The sequence below is a fragment of the Anthonomus grandis genome, chromosome 22 (assembly GCF_022605725.1).
Source record: "Anthonomus grandis grandis chromosome 22, icAntGran1.3, whole genome shotgun sequence".
In the NCBI taxonomy this organism is placed as follows: Eukaryota; Metazoa; Arthropoda; class Insecta; order Coleoptera; family Curculionidae; genus Anthonomus; species Anthonomus grandis.
The window spans coordinates 11,708,152-11,729,811 of record NC_065567.1 but is presented as its reverse complement, the minus strand read 5'-3'; the positions used below and the strand labels follow the sequence as shown (position 1 = coordinate 11,729,811).

The 21,660-nt window shown below is 32.8% G+C and overlaps 1 protein-coding gene and 1 long non-coding RNA gene across 2 annotated transcripts; one reads left to right on the top strand and one right to left on the bottom strand.

Annotated features, from left to right (window-relative positions):
- The first annotated feature begins 264 nt into the window (after positions 1-264).
- Positions 265-912, top strand: LOC126748115 (piggyBac transposable element-derived protein 3-like). The gene has a single exon (XM_050457131.1). The coding sequence runs from the start codon at positions 265-267 to the stop codon at positions 910-912; it is 648 nt and encodes a 215-aa protein (XP_050313088.1).
- Positions 913-13,791: 12,879 nt separating this feature from the next.
- On the bottom strand, positions 13,792-14,947 carry LOC126749166 (uncharacterized). The gene is made up of 2 exons (XR_007664912.1): positions 14,609-14,947; positions 13,792-13,940 (listed from the first exon to the last, which is right to left on the bottom strand). It is a non-coding gene; the product is annotated as an uncharacterized LOC126749166 (long non-coding RNA).
- Positions 14,948-21,660: the final 6,713 nt, after the last annotated feature.

Sequence of the window (21,660 nt, the reverse complement as noted above, 5' to 3'; positions counted from 1 at the left end):
TTTCGTTGGTGTTTTACTGCTCTCTGGATACAACCCATTTCCTCGACGATCAATGTATTGGGAAAATAACAGTGACGCAGGAAATAAGTTAGTCTAATCGGAGATTTCTCGAGATCGCTTCAGTTTTATAATGCAGAATTTGCACCTGAATGATAACAACAATCTTGAAAATACCGATAAGTTTTCGAAACTGAGGCCTTTGTCTTCTACTCTGAATTTCAGTCATTTGCACCCCTTGAAGAGTGCCATAGCGTGGACGAGCCGATGGTACCCTATTACGGCGGTCATGGATCAAAACAGTTCATCCGAGGAAAGCCCATTCGTTGGGGTTATAAGGTATGGGTGGGAACAACTAAAAAGGGGTACATTGAATGGTTTGAGCCGTATCAAGGGTCCACAACTATTATTTCTGAAAAATATCGTCCTCTTGGCTTAGGGGCTAGTGTTGTACTTCAGTTTGCTGATATTATTCAGTCTCAATGTGAAAAAGCTCCTTTCCATATCTTTTGTGACAATTTTTTTACGTCATTACGTCTGTTGGCTGAGCTGACCTCCAGGGAGCTCAAAAGTACAGGAACTCTGCGAGAAAACAGACTCAGGAGATCAAATTGCCCTCTTGAAAAATTCAGTATGTTCAAGAAAAAATCCCGTGGTAGTTTTGATTATCTTTTAGAGGAGAACCAAAATAATATTGTATGTAAATGGAATGACAATAGTGTTGTTACAATCGCCTCAAATGTAACATCTCCTTTTCCGACACAGCAAGTCAAACGCTTCTCTCAGAAAGAAAAGAAAATGATACATGTTGAGCAGCCATGTTTGATCAAAAAATACAACGAAAACATGGGCGGTGTTGATAGGGCTGGCCAAAATATAAGCCTTTACCGCGTAGGAATCAGAGGAAAGAAGTAGTATTTTTGCTTGTTTTCACATGTTTTGGATATGGCAGAACAAAACGCATGGCAACTTCATAAACATTCTGGCGGGAAAATGGACCATTTGCAGTTTAGGAGGTGTATTGCTGCGGGATTATTAGAAACATATAAGAAAGAAACAAAACGGGGGCCATCTAAACCAGGCAAATACCTGCACTATGAGTCTAGATATGATCGGATGGATCATCTTGTGAATTATCAGGAAAAGCAAACCCGCTGCGCATTTTGCCACAAAGAAGCAGCATTCAGATGCCAGAAGTGTGATGTTGCACTTCATCCAAAAAATTGTTTTTTAAGTTACCATACTAAAAACTAATCTATTATTATTGGTTAAAAAAATCTCGTTTCTAAATAAAGTTTTATAAGTTTATAAGAATAATTGAGTTTTAGTACCTTATATTGCTATGTTTAAACCGACGGCTTTTACAAAAAAACCTAAAAGCGGAACTAAAAAATTTTACTAGAAAAATATGTTTATTTTAACCCAGTAAGTAGATTTACAAAAGTGTATAACAAAAAACAAACGTTAAGAGTTTCAGGGGTATCTGGGTTAATAAGTGCTTATTTAAATTTTATAAATTAAAATATGTTTTAACGAAGACAGTTTGCCCTATGTTAAAAACATATAAATTATTATTATTTATAAGATTTAAGTTTTAACATAACGTAATATTTATAAATATTATAACATGAAAAAATATTAAAGATAACTTTTATAACATGCCCCATAATATGCCCCATTTATTATTTCACGTCGCATTACTAAAGAATGTCGTAGTTTACTGAGTATCTTAAATCAATTAAAAAGATAGGGATCAAGCACTAGCAAATTACAAAAAGACAAGCATTGACACTAACTAGACTTCATAAATTATAAAAGATCTTTAACCTCATAACAAAAAAGTCCAAAAAAGTATCGAATAAAACAGATAATTTAGTACTCTTGCGGAAAGTATTATACAATTACAGTTTTCTAACCAAAATAATCATCCATTAAATTTTATTTTGCTCCCAGAAATGATATTGGACTATTTATGATCATATAACAGATTGAAACTTTTTGAGTTGAATTTTAAATATGCATTCTATTTTTCCTGTCCCACTTGACTTATACTATTTGGTGCGACACTACAGAAAATCTCTTTCCAAACACTGATGAAGGCACTTGTTATAATACCGGTCCCAAAAAGTAGTTTTATTGAAACTATCATGAAACTGTGACCTACGCTTATATTATAATGCAGGCATTTTTCCTACGATTTCAGAAATTTTAGAAAGGTACAATCAATTAAGTAAATATCTTTCCTAAACATTTCTTTCTTTGAAAAAATTTATTTGGCCCTCTTGAGTATCTTTAGTATCATTTTGGGTCACTGATGTAAAAAAAACTTACTTTAGAATCCACTACTTTCATTCTTTTTATCTTCAAGGCTCAAAAGAATACGCTTTCTAAAGCATAATCTTGTAGGTATAATTTATACCCGAGAAAACACAAATATATTTGTCTTTCCTTCTAAGCAAAAGTGATATGGCCGTGACAGCTCCTAATTTTAACTTAAATGAACTTTCTAACAAAGCAAAAGATCACATCCTCATAATTATTCTTAAAAACTCATTAGCAATTCTCTTTCGTAAATCTAATGACTTATTTTTTACGTATTTTTAATAGGTCAATTTGGAAATAAAGACAATTGCGAATAAATTTTGATTTATAGATCTTATGCATAATAGAAAAATAAGTTTACGAATAAGCTCGGAATACAAGTGCGAAGTCGAAATACACGATGGCTTAAAAGATTTTCCTGCTGTTGTACGTGAACTTAAGAAATGTCTGAGTCTTTTGTTCTTTCAAGATTCAACTATTGTGACATTATGTAATATCCTTGCCTTAGTTTCCTTAAACGAAATAAGGTTCAAGTAATGCAAAATGCATGTTGTAAACTTATTTTTGGTCTAAACAGGCGCGACCACATATCTCAGAAATTGGGTTTACTTCGATGGCTTAGAATGGATAACCACTGAAGAATTCATCTGGATGCCTTTCTGCATCAGATTGTAGCAATGCAGATTGCATAAATACAGGGTGTTTCAGAACTATGGGATCAAACTTCTGGGGGTTGTTCAGTGCAACAGTAGAATCCATTTGAGTATAGGATCCCATGTCCGGAACTGTGTTACTACGCCATTACGGCCCTAAGACGCGTTTAAATTTAGAAAAAATATTAATTACCGAAATAGGATCTGATGGATTTATTTTTACCTTTTGTACATGATACCATCACAACAATTGTTCAAAATGTCTTCCTCAAACCTCAATACACCGACTTAAACGCCGCACAGGATTTCGACGCACACACACTAAAAATTTGATCCTCGTTTTGAATTATATCAAATGCTGCTGTTATTTCTCTAATTAAGTCTAGCTCTGATTCTACTGGAGTTTCGTAGACTAAAGACTTTACATGTTCCCACAAGAAAAAAATCGAGCGACATTAAATCGGGTGACCTAGGAGGCCAAGAAACTGCTCCACCTCTGGCAATCCAACGGTGCCCAAACCGCTGAGCCAAATACTCGCGTACTTGTACAGCCAAGTGAGCCGGCGCTCCATCATGCTGAAACCACATTTGCTGTCTAACGTTTAGTGGAACATTTTCAAGGAGTTCTGGGAGAACTTCCTCCAAGAAATGCAGATAAATAGGCCCTGTTAACTGTTCCGGTAGAAGGTATGGCCCAATTAAATAATCATCAACAATGCCTGCCCATACGTTGACAGACCAACAGACCAATTGCATAAGGATTTTCTTCGTCCCAAACATGGCTATTCCTACTACTAAAATACCGTCTCTTATGAAAGAGGCTTCTTCGGTCCACAAAACATATTGTAAAAAATTGGGGCGATGCTGCTCGTGCATTGCAGTTTGTTGCTCCGTATGCCAAATGCATATCCGCCAATTCTTGATTGATAAAGTTTTTCATTAGCAATAAATGTTTAAAAATTGTAAGCTATAAAATTTTTAAACATGACATTGAGAATTGACATTGATAAGCGTTGATTTTAAACAATTGTTGTTATGGTATCATGTACAAAAGGTAAAAATAAATGCAGCAGATCCTATTTAGGTAATTAATGTTTTTTTATACATTTTAACCCCTCTTAGGTTCGTAGTGGCGTAGTGACGCATTTCCGGACATGGGTTCCTATACTCAAGTGGATTCTTCTGTTGCACTGAACAACCCCCAGAAGTTTGATCCCATAGTTCTGAAACACCCTGTATTTGCACAATCTTTCTAAATTTAGAAGTTAATTTTCTCAGAAATCTTTTGCATTTACTTCAATTTCTCTTTAAAACCAGTTGCCAGTAGAGTTTAGAAGTTTTAATATTTTAAAGTTTAAGTATAAGCTTAAAACAGTACTTCTTTTGAATCAGAAAAACTAATGAGCATCGGCTGCTATAGTTGCTTTTCTATCACGTGTACTTATGTCTCCTGCAGTTTTAAACTACAATAGAGGCGGGTCATTCCAAAGTGATTCTTGTCCACTTTGAAGAATTGTTGGCAGATTGAAAAAAACGGATAAGTTGAGGTTTACCAGCATTGTTGGTTAAATTAAATTTTAATATTATACATTTTGATATTCGAAAATGTATAAAGATTGTCCCATAAATCAGTTTTGCTTGGAATGCCTTAAAAATAAAATTGCAAATTAGATAACAAATTAGACAAATCTTGTAGTATTATACCCATATTTTTTTTAGTTTATTTAAACTCAAAATAAAACAAAAGTCCAGCATTAAACTAAATTAAACATTTTACTTTGTATGACAAATTTTAATTTATCAACTGAGAAACAAAAAAAGTGCTTGTTAACAAAAAAACGCTTTAAAAAACTAAATTTTAAGGTCTTTAGGCTCCTCTGATAATTGGCAAAAGTTATTATCTTCTTCCTCTTGGATAGTATCATATCGAGTTTTCCATTATTTCTTCCGATGTAATACAGCTTTCCATTAAGTTTCTAAAAAACTTACACTCAGAATTGTCCATCCACTGGTCACCAAAATGAGAGTTCATTAAGGTTTGAATATCTTTAACTTTCGTAGGTTTCATGAGCACTCCTTTTGGAAGATTGTAAAGACTTATGTTGGAACTCTTTTTTCCGCGCTTCCATAGACTCGCAGACTTGCCAAAATCACTTCTATAGAATTCCTCTCCTCGCGCTGTCACATCTCCTTTCTTGTTCTTCGTAAGAATGATCCTCTTGCATTGAGATATCTTAAAATGCCACGACTGCACTCCTTTAAAACATTCTTTAGCTATTTTTCGCCAATCTCGTACCACCTGGCAATCTTGTAATTTAAAAACTGTTGCTTTTTCTGCAAAGAGTTCTATATAGGTGTTTATGTTTATTATAGTAGGCATCTTTCTTAATTTTTTCTCTATTCTACCAAACACACGGGATGGTAAAAAAGAGTGACCCATGACTGGAAAAACTAATTCAATTTCTTTTAAAGAAATTGAAGAAATTTTACTCAAATAGTAGACCAGCATGCCAACCATTACTGAGTTTCTATTTTGTCCTCCGCATCCGTCTGCACAAAGTCTTAGTTTCTTAATGTTGTTCATATCAATAAATGAAAGCAAGTAAAACACTGCAGACGCGATGTTTGAGCTTTTTTGGTATTCGTGCTCCATCCAGGTGAACAAAAATACGTTTGTTTTTGTTAATTGAGAAGAAGACGTCCCTTTTACAATAGAAAAATTATAAGTATATAGTTGCCTACTGTAATATGCTACTTGATCAGGTACTTTTGGATTTACTAAAATTTTTTGATAGTTATAGGAGAAAGTCAACATCTTTCTCTTCCTTCAAAAAGTCATAAAATGTTTTACTGCGCAACTTATGTACCCTTTTTTCAATAAGTTGGTTTTTTAGATTAACATCTTTTGTTGTCTTTATTTGCTCCGATACCGAGATACATTTTGAGCAAGCATTGGTAACTGGTGACCCAAAGCCAATATTATAATCTTGTGTGAAAATTTTTCTAAAGAAACTTCTTTTTACCTTTAAATTATTGGGCGCAGTATTATTATACATATCCATTATTTTTTTAATAGAAAGATCACAAGAAAGGTACTGTCTCATACTTTTACCTCTACAGTTATGACTTTCTACACCTTTCTTCACAGAGTTCCTTTTCACTATATTTAATTCCTTTAATCTAGCGCCACCTCTTTTTTCAACAGGCATTTTACCAGTTATAATATAGCGATTAGCAACCCTTTGAACTCTGCTCTTTGTTACATGTAAAATGCCTAAAAAAGTTTTTTGACAGACCTGTATATGAAACTTATCAGTATTGTACACTTTGACAAAATAATTTATTGTAATTTGTTTTCTTGATGAGGTTGGTTTTGTAGCTCTGTCACGTTTTGGCTTTCTTATATCAATATATTTCAAAATATAATGCATCTTGTACCTCTTTTTTCTTAACTTCGTAGAATCTTTCATAAAAATGTTTCACGTCTATCATTTTTAATGAATGACATCGATAAGTAGCTTTGGTGGAGTTATTACAAGTCGGGTAAACCGGTGGTTTATTCGCAAAATACCTAAAAAGAAACACAAGTTGAAAAAAATCTGAACTAAAAAGACCTAACAATAACTAATAACCCTTAACCAAATTAATAATGTAGCCAAAAAAAACAACAAAAAACTAGGAATAACAAGCCTTACCTCTTTTCTTTTTTAATATTCTTTTCCCACAAATTTGGATTGGATATTGTTTTTCGTCCTCTACCACGTGGCACAGCTTTAATTGTTTCTTCCGCCATTATTAAATTTTACAAATGACCACTCTGCTAACGTTTTACTCGCGTAAAAAGTTGCAAACATTAATGACGATAGGAATAAAAAACGCACCACAACAAAGACGTCACTATAACTACAATAACAATAATGTCCACGTTAAATTTCGCGCGCTTTAAAATCCGACTTTGTGATTGGTTAGTTGGATATGACTCGCTTTGAAACAACACCTCTCGCGGATAAGAAGCGTTTTGGAATAACACGCAAAATATGAATGCATTTTTAATGGGATTAGAAGCAATTTGGACGAAAATTATGTGTTTCAGCTGCAAAATGTCAACGTATATTTTTGATATAGGTTTTTTTGAAAAAAACTGGACAAGACGCACTTTGGAATGACCCGCTTCAATTCATGTCTTTTTTGTTAAATGTTCCTAATAATTTATAATTTAATATGTGCCATGTTTCTGTTATCACCTGTACTGTAACTCTTAATATATTTATCTTTGTAAATCTTAAGGCTAACTTTGGTGTTGGAATTTTGAAAGTAGGTTTGTCTCATAAATTATTAGAATTGTTAAGGGTCTCATGGATCTATAGTGTTTTGTTAAAGGAAACCAATTTTCTCATGTAATGTTATGGTTAAGTAGAATAGCAAACTTCGCTATATTGATGTTTTTTTTAGTGTTACCTAACAAAGGCCAGATTTATTTATTTATTTATTTATGTCTTAAATTATAATTTACAAGTTACAAGCAAAGTATATCAACACTTGAGAGAGTTTATAAATAGCAACCTTTAATTTTGTATTTATTTTCTTTTTAGTGTAACAAAAATTGAATAATTTTGTTCATGTGTTTCCATGCATCATTTTTTTTATTTGATTTTGGTGTCGCAACCATCACTTATTTCATGGATTTGCCGTAAACTTAGTGAATAAAACAACTCTAGTTTTCGCAAAATAATTAGTAAAATTAAACGTTCAACATGTTTACAGTGTACATAGTAAATGAAATCAAACGAGTTTTTATTTTTTTTTATGTAGGGCCTACCTAGTAAGTAAAGGCAAACAAATGCGTTTGCTAGCAGTCGTTAAGACGTACTCATTAACCCAAAGAACCTATACCGTTGTATTCGTTCTCCTAATGTCTGGCGTATCTCATGGTATTTAATAATAATTAATAAAAATGTAGTACAAGACGTGAACAATTTATTATTTTTCTAAAAAAAATATTCATTCATTTTGCATTGATATCAAAATTATGAAATTGATTCAAAACTATATGTATTGATATTTGTGGATGATTCACTAATATATTCTTAAATTACCACATCTGTAATAAATAAAATATATAACAAAATAAAATAACATAAAAATCTAACAAAATGGAAACTAAAAATTGTTCATCGAGTTTGGTCATCGATGCAGTATTGTGAGCAATTTGCTCAGTTCGATCGGTTTGCGGTATTTTTCATGTTCGTCTCAAGACGTTCTAAGCGCAATGGTAATACATTTATGGAGCGGTCGGCCACGATTTGATCTCGGTAAATAAAAAATAAATAATAACATTTCAAAAGTAGTTGCGGAAAACCAGGCAGCTAGAGAATCCTTTGATCTCATGGATTATTAAGAAAAATTCCTAACCAACTTTACAATTTCATAAAAATGTATTTTATGAAAGACATACAATTTTTTATAATATTTCATGATTTGATTTCAAAAAACCAATGGAATCGGATAGAAAAGGGTCAAACTCTCTGAACTTTTTTATCAGAAATGGTTTTTACTTTCAAATTATTGGAAGATAATAGATAATAATAATGAAACAGTATTATTATAAATAAGATTTCTTATTTGAACAAGCCAGGGTTTTAGGAATATACATATGTTTACTCTATATACATCAATTTAAACCTTTTAAAAAAGGTAAAATAAAGTATCAATAGTTGTCTCTTGTCGCAGCTTTCTATTATACAGATAATTGTTGGCGACCAAATTTAGGATGTGGTTTCAACAAAATAATTTAAGCTAAAATTATACATTTTTCTTGTCTGTATAACTTTATTCCGAAAAAGTTACCAAACAAGTTTAAATATGTTTAAGAATTTAAAGTATTTTTAAATGTTCTTAAACTGATTTGCTCCAAGAATACAAATAAAGCCAGAAGATTTATAATGCAGATAGTTAAATAGAATTACAATTTCCTTTGTATGCTACTTTATCAATTGTTGTTGTAAATAGATACTTCTAGCAAACATGTTATTTAGATTATCTTCCCTAGCAAAATCTTATTTTTTCGGTTAATTTTTTTGCATTTATACTAAACTAATTTTTGCGTTCATATAATAATTAAAACCTGTGAGCGTCATTTAAATAATTTTATAATTTTTAATACGTTAAATAAATTCAAAATAGTCCAAAATAATCAAAATAAATCATAAAAATAGAATAAACACCTTGTAAAACAACTGGGCGCTTGGGCGACTCCAAAGTAGAGATGGTGACGTGTAGACCTGAAATAATAAAAGTAACCTGAGCACACTTATTCCCGTAAAATTAATTAATAATAAAAAAATTAAGCATGAAGTCATTAATATGAAAAATATGAATTAATATGTTTTAAACTTGCTCAGTGATTTTACTTTTACGATAACCATTTAATTCATGTTCACCAACGTTTAACCAATTAACTTAAATATCCCAAAATTCATTATTCACCAATTTATTATTTTTATCCGATTGTTAAATGTCCCAGTAACGACAACGTACTGATATTAAATGATATACAATCGTTCAATATGCCAAAACGTGAGCACTACATTACTCACAAATCGTAGCCAAAATGCTACCAAAAACATTATCATAAAACATGAGACTGAGACAGCAATCTCCGATCTAGACCACCTGACGATAACACACTTTGTACTGAGGGGTGCAATGGACACCAAAACGCGAGGGTCCTCTCCAAATACAAAGCCTTGTTAAATACAACGAGCTGTGCAATGGTCCCAGACCAGCTCAGTATCTTAACAAGAAACAATAAACAATCGTCACAACAACACAAGCAAGACAAACAACAATCGGTCATTAAAATATTTCATTAATCACATTTTATTTAAAAAGGTAAAATATCGGTGTAATCAGTGAGATAGAAATAAGCATACTCTGTGATAACACTCACCCTTTCTTGTAGTAAAACACTACACCAAACCAACACAGCTTATTTCACGTCGCAACACCCTTTATTGTTTTTATTAAATAACTTCACTCTTTAGTGACCAAAACTCAAATGAATTTTATAAACCAAATATTTATCTCATTCTTTTATCGAAACCCATAAAAATAATTCCCGAGGGGAAACGCTAAGTGTAAACCGTATTTGGTTACTTACGGTACCGCTGAGCTAGCTTTAGTTTTGTAAATATCCTGGACCTCTTTTCGGTCAGACCGATAAATTTCATCTTAATGACTAAGAAAAATATTTCAATTCTTTAGAAAATAAACAGGGTCTTACATTCGGCCATCCTGCTATCAACTCGTCTCGAGTTGATCAGCATCCTCAGCATTAGGATCGGACAGAACTACCCCTTCTTCATCACTGCTCAGATCCGACTCACCAGATGAAACTCCACCAGCTGGTACCCAGGGTCGCATACGATCAACCGCAATAACATTTTCATATGTCGCTTTTCGAGTGAGACGACGTGACCCCATCATATCAACTACTATGTAGCGATCATTTGGTAGTACTGTTTTTATGACCATTGGACCGTCATATGGTGCAGATAGTTTCTTGCTCGTTCCTGTGGCAGGTTGATTTTTCATAATCAGGACTAAGTCACCAACTTTATATCTCTTCGGACGCTTTCTTTTCTTATCAAAATATTTCTTTTGTTGTTCTTGAGATGAGGCTATCTTTTCAGCAGCTTCTCTTCTAATTTCTAACAAATTATTAATAACATCCGGAATTTGTTGAACTTCATCAAGTAAAATACTGTCACTAGATCCTCTTGGTGAATATCTAAATAAAAGTTGACTGGCTGTTTTTCCTGTTGATTTATTTACTACATTATTTATTGCAAATTGAATTTTCTTAACGTTATCATCCCAAGTATTTTCTTCTAAGGTGGAAGAAAGAAGAGCCCCTAATATGGTTCTATTTAGCCTTTCCACTTGTCCGTTGGCACGTGGAGTTGCAACAGCATTGAGTACAAGTTTTATATTATTTTGTAAGCAGAAATTTTTGAAATGATAAGCAGTAAAACAACTTCCTCGATCAGTAATTAATAACTTAGAAGATCCATAGGTTGCACAAATATTCTTGAGGTATTCAATAACATATTTTGTTTTAGTGGATTTGACAGGTTGTAAAAAGCAGAATTTCGTAAAAGCATCAATGCCAACAATCAGATACACATTTGATTTTTTACTTTTAGGGAAAGGTCCTAGATGATCAATATGAAACATATTAAATGGATGACAATCTTTTCGAATTGGATAAAATTCCTTTCCTTTCCTTTCTCCCAGAATTACGCTTGTTATACAAAAATCGAATGAACCAATAACATCTCAGAATGTGCAAACCAAATTACAGATACGATCTTGCCAGGAATGGAAGCTTATATCTCTTTTTCTACTAAATGCAGATCAAACAACAAGCAATGGTTCAACCTGAATTGCAAAAAGGCAGTAAACACTAAAAACGCAGCATATCGCAAATGGCGTCAACATCCTTCCACCGAAAATTGGAGAAACTTTTTAACCTCCAGAAATAGCTGCAAGCGAATTATTGATGAATGCAAAGAGAGTCACAACAACAGGATCAAAAACAAATTGCTAAACTGCCCAAATGGAACAAGATCTTTCTGGTCGGTATCGAAAGCCGTTAGTCAAGGATTTGCTAAGTCGGCCTTGCCACCCCTAACAGCAGATGATGGTTCTATCGCGGTAACAGCAAGGGAAAAAGCCAACTTACTGGGTAAACTCTTCGCGTTCAATTCTACTGTGCACTCGCAAGGCAAAACACCGCCATATTTGCCAAGGGTGAATTCATCGATGGGAGAAATTTCGTTTCCCCAACGAATTATAAATAAAATTCTTAAAAGCGTAGATACAAACAAAGCTTCTGGACCCGATGGAATTCCAGCCCTAGTACTAAAACGTTGTGCAGACGAATTGACTCCTCCCTTATGTAGACTGTTCACGGCATCGTACAAACAGGGCTCATTTCCGACAAGCTGGAAAACTGCTCAAGTGCAAGCTGTACCCAAAAAGGGTAAGAAGACGATGCCGTCCAATTACCGCCCGATTGCACTAGTTCCAGTTATATCGAAGATTATGGAGAAATCAGTCAACCAACAACTGTTAAGATATCTGGAATCATCTGGACTAATCAGCGATCATCAATACGGCTTCCGAAAGCTTAGATCCACCGGCGATCTTCTGGCTTACGTCACACACTTGTGGAGGTCTCAATAACACTTGTTTTATTTCATTAATCTTAGAATCGGTAAGTTGTCCAGAGAGCACCCAATCCGCTTGTTCGATATGGAATATATTTAACGTATTTGGTGATTGTTCAGTAGAAGAAGGGTTACGACTCAGAGCGTCCACGTGTTTCATTCGATTGCCTGGTCTATATTTAACATCAAAACGGAATTCTTGAAGTTGAAGCCACCATCGTACAATTCTTGGAATAATTTGTTTCTTTTCACTACTTGCCTTTAAAGAATTACAATCTGTAACCACAGTAAAATCAATTCCTAGAAGATAGCTTCGAAATTTCTTTAAACTTTCAACAACTGCCAAAGTTTCCAACTCGTAAGAATGATAATTCTGCTCTGCCCCTATGGTTTGTCTACTATAATAAGCTACTGGATGAAAACGTTCGTCTGGATGTAATTGTAAAAGAATTCCGGCTAAACCTAACATACTCGCATCGGTGTGAACTTCGGTAGGTAAAGTTGGATCAAACAATGTTAAAATTGGTCTTTTAATTAATTCTGATTGTAATTTTCTAAAAGCGTTCATTTCATGTTCACCCCAATTCCATTTAACAGATTTCTTCGTTAATGTGGTTAACGGCTTTGCTATTATAGCATAATCTTTTACAAAGTGCCTAAAGTACCCTGTCAGCCCTATAAATTGTCGCACTTGGTGCACAGATGTTGGGGGTTGAAATTGTTCGACGGCCTTAATCTTTTCTTTACCTAGGCGTACTTCACTTTGACCCACTTCAAAACCCAAAAATGAAACTGAACTCATTAAAAACGAACATTTTTTTAGATTTAGTGTTAAACCTTCGGCGCGAAATATATGTAGGATATTTTCTAAACTGTGAAGTGCTTGATATATTGTGCTATTATGTAAAAGAATATCGTTTAAATAAACGGCAGCGTAACTAGAAGCAGGTTTTAGTATTTGGTTCATAAATAGCTGAAAAGTTCGGGGTGAATTCGTTAAGCTAAATGGCATTCGGTTAAACTCGTATTGTCCGGAAGGTGTAACAAATAAAGTGTATCGTTTGGAATTTTCTGCGACTGGGATTTGATGGTAACCTGCTTTCATATCTAAACTGGTAAAGTATACACCACCTTGTAACCTATCAACCTGATCACTATCTTCGGGATTAAAAATCGGTATAACATCTCCCCTAACAGATGTTTCCGCTTTACGAGAATTAGAATTGCTCTTAAAAAATTCTTCCATCATGTTAGTGAATCGATTAAAATCATTATTTTGATTTTTACCCTATCCACTACCAGTACTACTACCTACGTTATTCATGTCGACTCATGTTAACCAAGAAAAAGGATGTAAGTGTATGCGGTATTTAAAATTCTTTAAAAGAAAAAAAAAGAACAAAATAAATACTCGTAATATTCATAACAATGCAATACAAACAAAATATTATTATTATTATTTATTTATTTTTTTTTTTCTTTAAACCATAAATGTCTACCAACATCATCAAACCTTAGAGTCACGCCCGGTGTTTATTTGTTCTTAATCCCACTTCTGAAAAATTCTATAATAATTAAAACCTGTGAGCGTCATTTAAATAATTTTATAATTTTTAATACGTTAAATAAATTCAAAATAGTCCAAAATAATCAAAATAAATCATAAAAATAGAATAAACACCTTGTAAAACAACTGGGCGCTTGGGCGACTCCAAAGTAGAGATGGTGACGTGTAGACCTGAAATAATAAAAGTAACCTGAGCACACTTATTCCCGTAAAATTAATTAATAATAAAAAAATTAAGCATGAAGTCATTAATATGAAAAATATGAATTAATATGTTTTAAACTTGCTCAGTGATTTTACTTTTACGATAACCATTTAATTCATGTTCACCAACGTTTAACCAATTAACTTAAATATCCCAAAATTCATTATTCACCAATTTATTATTTTTATCCGATTGTTAAATGTCCCAGTAACGACAACGTACTGATATTAAATGATATACAATCGTTCAATATGCCAAAACGTGAGCACTACATTACTCACAAATCGTAGCCAAAATGCTACCAAAAACATTATCATAAAACATGAGACTGAGACAGCAATCTCCGATCTAGACCACCTGACGATAACACACTTTGTACTGAGGGGTGCAATGGACACCAAAACGCGAGGGTCCTCTCCAAATACAAAGCCTTGTTAAATACAACGAGCTGTGCAATGGTCCCAGACCAGCTCAGTATCTTAACAAGAAACAATAAACAATCGTCACAACAACACAAGCAAGACAAACAACAATCGGTCATTAAAATATTTCATTAATCACATTTTATTTAAAAAGGTAAAATATCGGTGTAATCAGTGAGATAGAAATAAGCATACTCTGTGATAACACTCACCCTTTCTTGTAGTAAAACACTACACCAAACCAACACAGCTTATTTCACGTCGCAACACCCTTTATTGTTTTTATTAAATAACTTCACTCTTTAGTGACCAAAACTCAAATGAATTTTATAAACCAAATATTTATCTCATTCTTTTATCGAAACCCATAAAAATAATTCCCGAGGGGAAACGCTAAGTGTAAACCGTATTTGGTTACTTACGGTACCGCTGAGCTAGCTTTAGTTTTGTAAATATCCTGGACCTCTTTTCGGTCAGACCGATAAATTTCATCTTAATGACTAAGAAAAATATTTCAATTCTTTAGAAAATAAACAGGGTCTTACATTCATTCATTTAAAAATAAGTATCCATATTGAATAACATGTCACTTAGTATTTTTTTTATTATTTGCCAGTATCTGTAACTAACATTATACAGGGTGTCATTGAAATGGTGTAAAAAAATTCGGGGGGTGATAGTACTCCTAAAAATTTTAAAAAAAGTTCCTATAACTATAGGGCGGAAAATGCATATTAAGGGAGTTAGGGGCACTGAAAGGGTAAATTTAAAAAACGGTTTTTTGAAATTGTAGGCTTAAAAAACGAGATAAAATTTCGAAAAAAAATCCTCTGCCATAAATTTTGACCCAAAATCAAATGGTGATACTGAAAAATAATTTGGAAAATCGGAAAGGGTAGTTTTTGCAAGGGTAGGGGGTTAATTCGTGAATAACTTTTTTTAGGTTATTTTCTTCGCAACGTGGGTTCATTTTTTAAAAACTACATACTTTTTCCTACAAAAAAGGTACTCTTGTTGCACATCGCCCAGAACGATGGTTTTCGAGAAAATTGAAGGCAAAAAGTTTGCTCTGATGGGCTGCTAACTGGTTAAACAACATAAACTTATGAAAGTTATGGGGTTTCAAAAGTAAACAAGTAGTTATTAAATAATTAATTGAAAAATCTAAATTTCATGATTTTTAAAACTATTTCTACTTCTGGGGCCACTTGAAAACTTTGGTTTACTCAGTGCCGATTAATACTGAAGAGCAACTACGTCAACGCATTATCGACTGTTCCAATCAAATTCGTACAACCCCAGGGATATTCCACAGGGTACGCAGATCATGGAGAAGAAGAGCAGATGTCTGCATTGAAATGAATGGTGGTCACTTTGAACATTTACTATGAATGAATTAAGAAATGCATTATTTTAATAAGGAATTTTGGTAATTGGTTTATTTCGTTTTTTAAAGCAATAAGATGTTTTAAAAATCATAAAATTTAGATTTTTCAATTAATTATTTAATAACTACGTGTTTACTTTTGAAACCCCATAACTTTCATAGGTTTATGTTGTTTAACCAGTTAGCAACCCATCAGAGCAAACATTTTGCCTTCAATTTTCTCGAAAACCATCGTTCTGGGCGATGTGCAACAAGAGTACCTTTTTTGTAGGAAAAAGTATGTAGTTTTTAAAAAATGAACCCACGTTGCGAAAAAAATAACCTAAAAAAAGTTATTCACGAATTAACCCCCTACCCTTGCAAAAACTACCCTTTCCGATTTTCCAAATTATTTTTCAGTATCACCATTTGATTTTGGGTCAAAATTTATGGCAGAGGATTTTTTTTCGAAATTTTATCTCGTTTTTTAAGCCTACAATTTCAAAAAACCGTTTTTTAAATTTACCCTTTCAGTGCCCCTAACTCCCTTAATATGCATTTTCCGCCCTATAGTTATAGGAACTTTTTTTAAAATTTTTAGGAGTACTATCACCCCCCGAATTTTTTTACACCATTTCAATGACACCCTGTATATAACTTTATTTAATAAAATACTCTTTGAAAAATGCGTAAAGTTGTAACTTTAATATCGACTGTTTTATAACAATCCTTAGTTACTATCACAATCAGTATAAAATACTGCATTTTTTGTAATGATATAAAATTTCCATCTCATCTGGCCGCAATATTTAAAAAAAAGTTTTTGGTGATAATTCGCCTCCTCTCTGAATCAAAAATATTCAAATAGGCACATTAAATAATTAAAAAAAAACTAAAAAGCTAAAACAACCAAGGAAGACAAAATATTAAATCGTTTAATTATTCACATTTCTCTGGAAATTCTCTGCTACCTGCTAATTCGCTGAATTATTAAAGGAAAAAACACAAATATTTCTTTATTCGTGAACGGCATATTTATTATTATTATTAAATCACTTAAATTTTGTCATTGTAATCTGGATATTCTTGAACATCTGAATAAAAAAACGTTTTAAATCAAATAAAAAATGAAAGATTAACCGGATATTTTACGGATACCATATTTTCATACTATTTTTTAAAATTTATTATCTACTAAAAATATATTTTTAAAGCAGGCAATTTTTTTTAATATGTAAGGTAAAATTCATTTTAATTCCCCCAATAGGAAAATATTTACATGTTTATAAGGGTGGGGGATTTGGCTAATATTAACAGCTTTTTTTATGGTTTCGGGTGGTTGGGAAGTTCCGTATATTATCTTTTATATGGGATTGGCTTACTATCAGATTTGTATTTTTTTATTCATTTATAATCCGAGTTATCCAAACTTAATTTTTATCGTTCTTAAATAAAGTATTAGTTAAAGGTATTTAATAATAAGCCGAATATTATGCAATGTAAGCAAAGTGAGAATATTTAATAAAATAAAGCAAAGCTCTTTATTTTTGGATTCTAAGCAAAACTTATGCAAATTATTTCGTTGCATTCCTTGTTACTCCAATAGTGAAGATAGTTCAGGGGTACAAGTAGTGTTTTATTTTTGAAATGGACAGTATGGTGTAGCAGGGTGGCTTAACTTATTAATCTTTAATGAGATCTAAAAGTGGAATGGGCCTTTAAGGAACGTTGTCAGGAGGCCTCTAGGTGGCCTCTTCTAGTGGAATTTTTGCATTATATAGATAACTAATTTTGATTCTAAATTTGATATACGTGGTCTAATAGAAACATGGTTGTCTGAAAATAATCAATCCTCCAATTATGAAATTCCGAGTTATATTTTTTAAGGAAAGATCAAAATAAGCGCGGGGGTGGAAATGCCCATTACATTAATAACACCATTTAATGTAGGTTACTCAATGTAGATTTTGTTATTCAGGGTCTATTTACAATAATCTGCATAAGTTTTATATTTAACTCTGAAACATATTTTTTTGCTTGTATTTACCGACCCCCTGCATCTACTCAACAATTCATCGAGAAAATTCAAAATCTACTGGTATTAAATAATATTCTTTATGAGAATTTTATGCTAGTAGGTGATTTCAATATAAATTTTTTGCAAAATTATTTTATAAGAAATAGTATAAAAGAAGTAACTAAGAACTTTAATAATTTTAAACAAATATTAACAGAACTAACTCGAATAAACCTACAGGCAACTACATAAACCCTAATAGACTTGTTTTTTACTTACTTAAACAACTTTATTAGCTTTAAAGGATTATATCTGAAAGTATTTCAGATCATAACCTAATATACGCAGATTTCAATATACGATATACAGCGTGTTTCAGAATTATGGGATCAAACTTCTGGGGGTTGTTCAGTGCAACAGAAGAATCCATTTGAGTATGGGAACCCATATCCGGAAATGCGTCACTATGCCACTACGGCCCTAAGACGCGTTAAAATTTATAAAAAACATTAATTACCTAAATAGGATCTGCTACATTTATTTTTACCTTTTGTACATGATACCATAACAACAATTGTTTAAAATCAACGCTTATCAATGTCAATTCTCAATGTCATGTTTAAAAATTTTATAGCTTACAATTTTAAACATTTATTGCTAATGGAAAACTTTACCAATCAAGAATTGGCGGATATGCATTTGGCATACGCAGCAACAAACTACAATGCACGAGCAGCATCGCGGTTGTATCATGAACAGCATCCTGAATACAAAAAGTTTATTGCGGTTCATCGATGGCTCGCTGAGACAGGCATTTTTAAGACCAAGATGCATGATACTGGTGTTGCTCGAACCGTAAGAACGGTCGAATTTGAAGAAGAGGTGCTTCAGCGAGTTGCCGATGAACCATCAAATAGCACACGTGACATCGCTAAGAATATGAATACGAGTCATGCTTCTGTCTGACGGGTACTACACGAGCAACAACTCCATCCTTACCACTTCCAGAAAGTTCAAGGTATGACTGCAGCCGATTATCATCCTTCAATTTTGTCGATGGCTTCTGGATCACATCATTGCACAACCAAATTTTTTACGATATGTTTTGTGGACCGATGAATCCTCTTTCACAAGACACGATATTTTTAATAGTAGGAATAGCCATGTTTGGGACGAAGAAAATCCTTATGCAATTTTTCCAAGAATACATCACAATCGTTCGTCTGTTAATGTATGGGCAGGCATTGTTAATGATTATTTAATTAGGCCATACCTTCTACCGGAACGGTTAACAGGACCTATTTATCTGCGTTTCTTGGAGGAAGTTCTCCCAGAACTCCTTGAAAATGTTCCACTAAACGTTAGACAGCAAATGTGGTTTCAGCATGATGGAGCGCCGGCTCACTTTGCTGTACAAGTACGCGAGTATTTGGCTCAGCGGTTTGGGCACCGTTGGATTGCCAGAGGTGGAGCAGTTTCTCGGCCTTCTAGGTCACCCGATTTAACGTCGCTCGATTTTTTCTTGTGGGGACATGTAAAGTCTTTAGTCTACGAAACCCCAGTAGAATCAGAGCTAGACTTAATTGGACGAATAACAGCAGCATTTGAAATCATTCAAAACGAGAATCAAATTTTTAGTGTAGTCCGTCGAAATCATGTGCGGCGTTTAAATCGGTGTATTGAGGTTGGAGGAAGACATTTTTAACAATTGTTGTGATGGTATCATATACAAAAGGTAAAAATAAATGCATCATATCCTATTTAGGTAATTTATATTTTTTCTAAATTTAAACGCGTCTTAGGACCGTAGAGGCGTAGTGACACATTTCCCTACATGGGTTCCTATACTCAAATGGATTCTACTGTTGCACTGAACAACCCCTAGAAGTTTGATCCCATAGTTCTGAAACACCCTGTAGAATTATACATAAAAAATTACATACTTTCAATCAAATATTCAAGAAAATATAGGTCCAAAAAACGCCTTAACTATCATTTAATCTAATAGATTCACAAACTGTTATAGTTTGCTTAATATTAAGCTTAATTAAGAGACGATAATATTTCTATCAAAGATCTTAAGATCTCTCATTCTTACTGTATAAACGCTCTAATACTACATAAATAACTTCATAGGCCATCATAAAACTTATAGTCAAAAATAATGAGCCAAAGGATTAAAAAGAGACCTGGGACCGATAAGTATATTATCAGTCATTTCAAAAGTAACGGAAAATTTTTTACATGCTCAAATAATTAAACTTGTTTTTTTTTGAAAGATATATTTAATTGCCAATCTGGCTTTAAAGAAAATTGTAGCACAACTACCTGCCTTGTTAAAATTACCGATCAAACTAGAAGAAATAAAGAAAATACAAATTTGACATGTTTTATACTGCTTGACTATACTTAAGCCTCCGACACCTCTTTCAAAGTTACTTAGATAATCGATATTGCTGTGTGGTTACTAAAAATGAGCATAATACAAAAAACTCTAATTTCACTCAAACAGCAAAAGGAGTACCTCGGGCCCGATTCTGTCACCACGTCTTTTTTCAATATACATGTCGGCTATACGTATTTTTCTAAGAATATTAAGATAAGGATTTGTTTTGATTAGTGATAGGCTTGGTATTAAGTTACTGTCACCGGCAACCGACGGTACGGTCGTCCATTAATTATTTTTATGAGTCTGGGTTCATGTTGATTTTTAGTGAAGTTTATTTAGAAATAAAATAAAGGACATGACTCAATATCTTTTAAGAGATATCGGGAGAGTGGAACGAAGCCGGGAATGAATGCTTGGAGAAGCATAAAGGAAAAGAAAAGGCAGTCTTTTGAGAGAACTGATGATAGATTGACCGGCTTCGGATCACAAGTTCTTTTATTTTATTCGCGACGGTACGGTACTTCATACTGACGGTACGTTAGCTAATTCGTTTATTTAGTTTAATAGTACATATACTTCGTGTTTATTTGTCAATATAGTAATTAAGTGTGTGTTTCCACGAATTATGAGTTTTACTTACTTATAACGAGCATGTCCGCCGAAAATAATGAAAGTGAGTCTCCGACATACATATATCGCAAATATAAAGAGGTCTCTTAATTTCTCAGACATTATGCAATATGCTGATGACCCACAACTTTATTTACCTCTAAATTTTAACAAGAAACAGCAATCGAAATTTATTATTAACACAGCCTTAAAAAATAGTTCCATATACTGTCAACAATATAGTTTAAACATTAATGTCTAAAAATCCCAAGTCTTAATCTTTCACTCAAATCCTCAAATAAAATAAATTGTAAAAAGAAATATGAGTAAGTGTTTATTGCCGATAAATAAACAAAAAATTAGCAATAAACTATTTAAGATTAAAAAATATTTTGCTCCTAAAACGATATTTTTGTTCTAAAGTAAAATATTTGCTCTGTAAATCTCTCATCATTTCTTTATTTGACTATGGAGATATCGTTTACTAGCTGCAAAATTCGTGCATGAGATTTGCCTACTCAATACCTTACAGAAATCATATAACGCCTTATCTTAAGAAAAAACAAAATCCTTAATATGTCTAATTGGCGAAAATACCACTATTATCTGTTTGTCTATAAAACCATAAAACATGCCGTAGCTCTTTAATAAATTTATTTCGTTTTTTCACAACCATGATACCCGCTACGTTGAAATATTTCAGATTCCTAATTACAAAATACAAATTAGAAAAAGTATTTTCAATATAATGCGACAGTCTTGTGGAATGGTCTTTCAGGGTATGCTAAAAGCTTGTCAAAAAAGAAATTCGCAGTATTTATAAAAGATTACCTACAAGAATTGCAATAAAAATTAAAAACTCTAAACTTAATAATAATAATAT

Coding starts and splice junctions, on each gene's coding strand:
- LOC126748115 (XM_050457131.1), top strand. CDS start 265: ATGGTACCCTATTACGGCGGTCATGGATCAAAACAGTTCATCCGAGGA.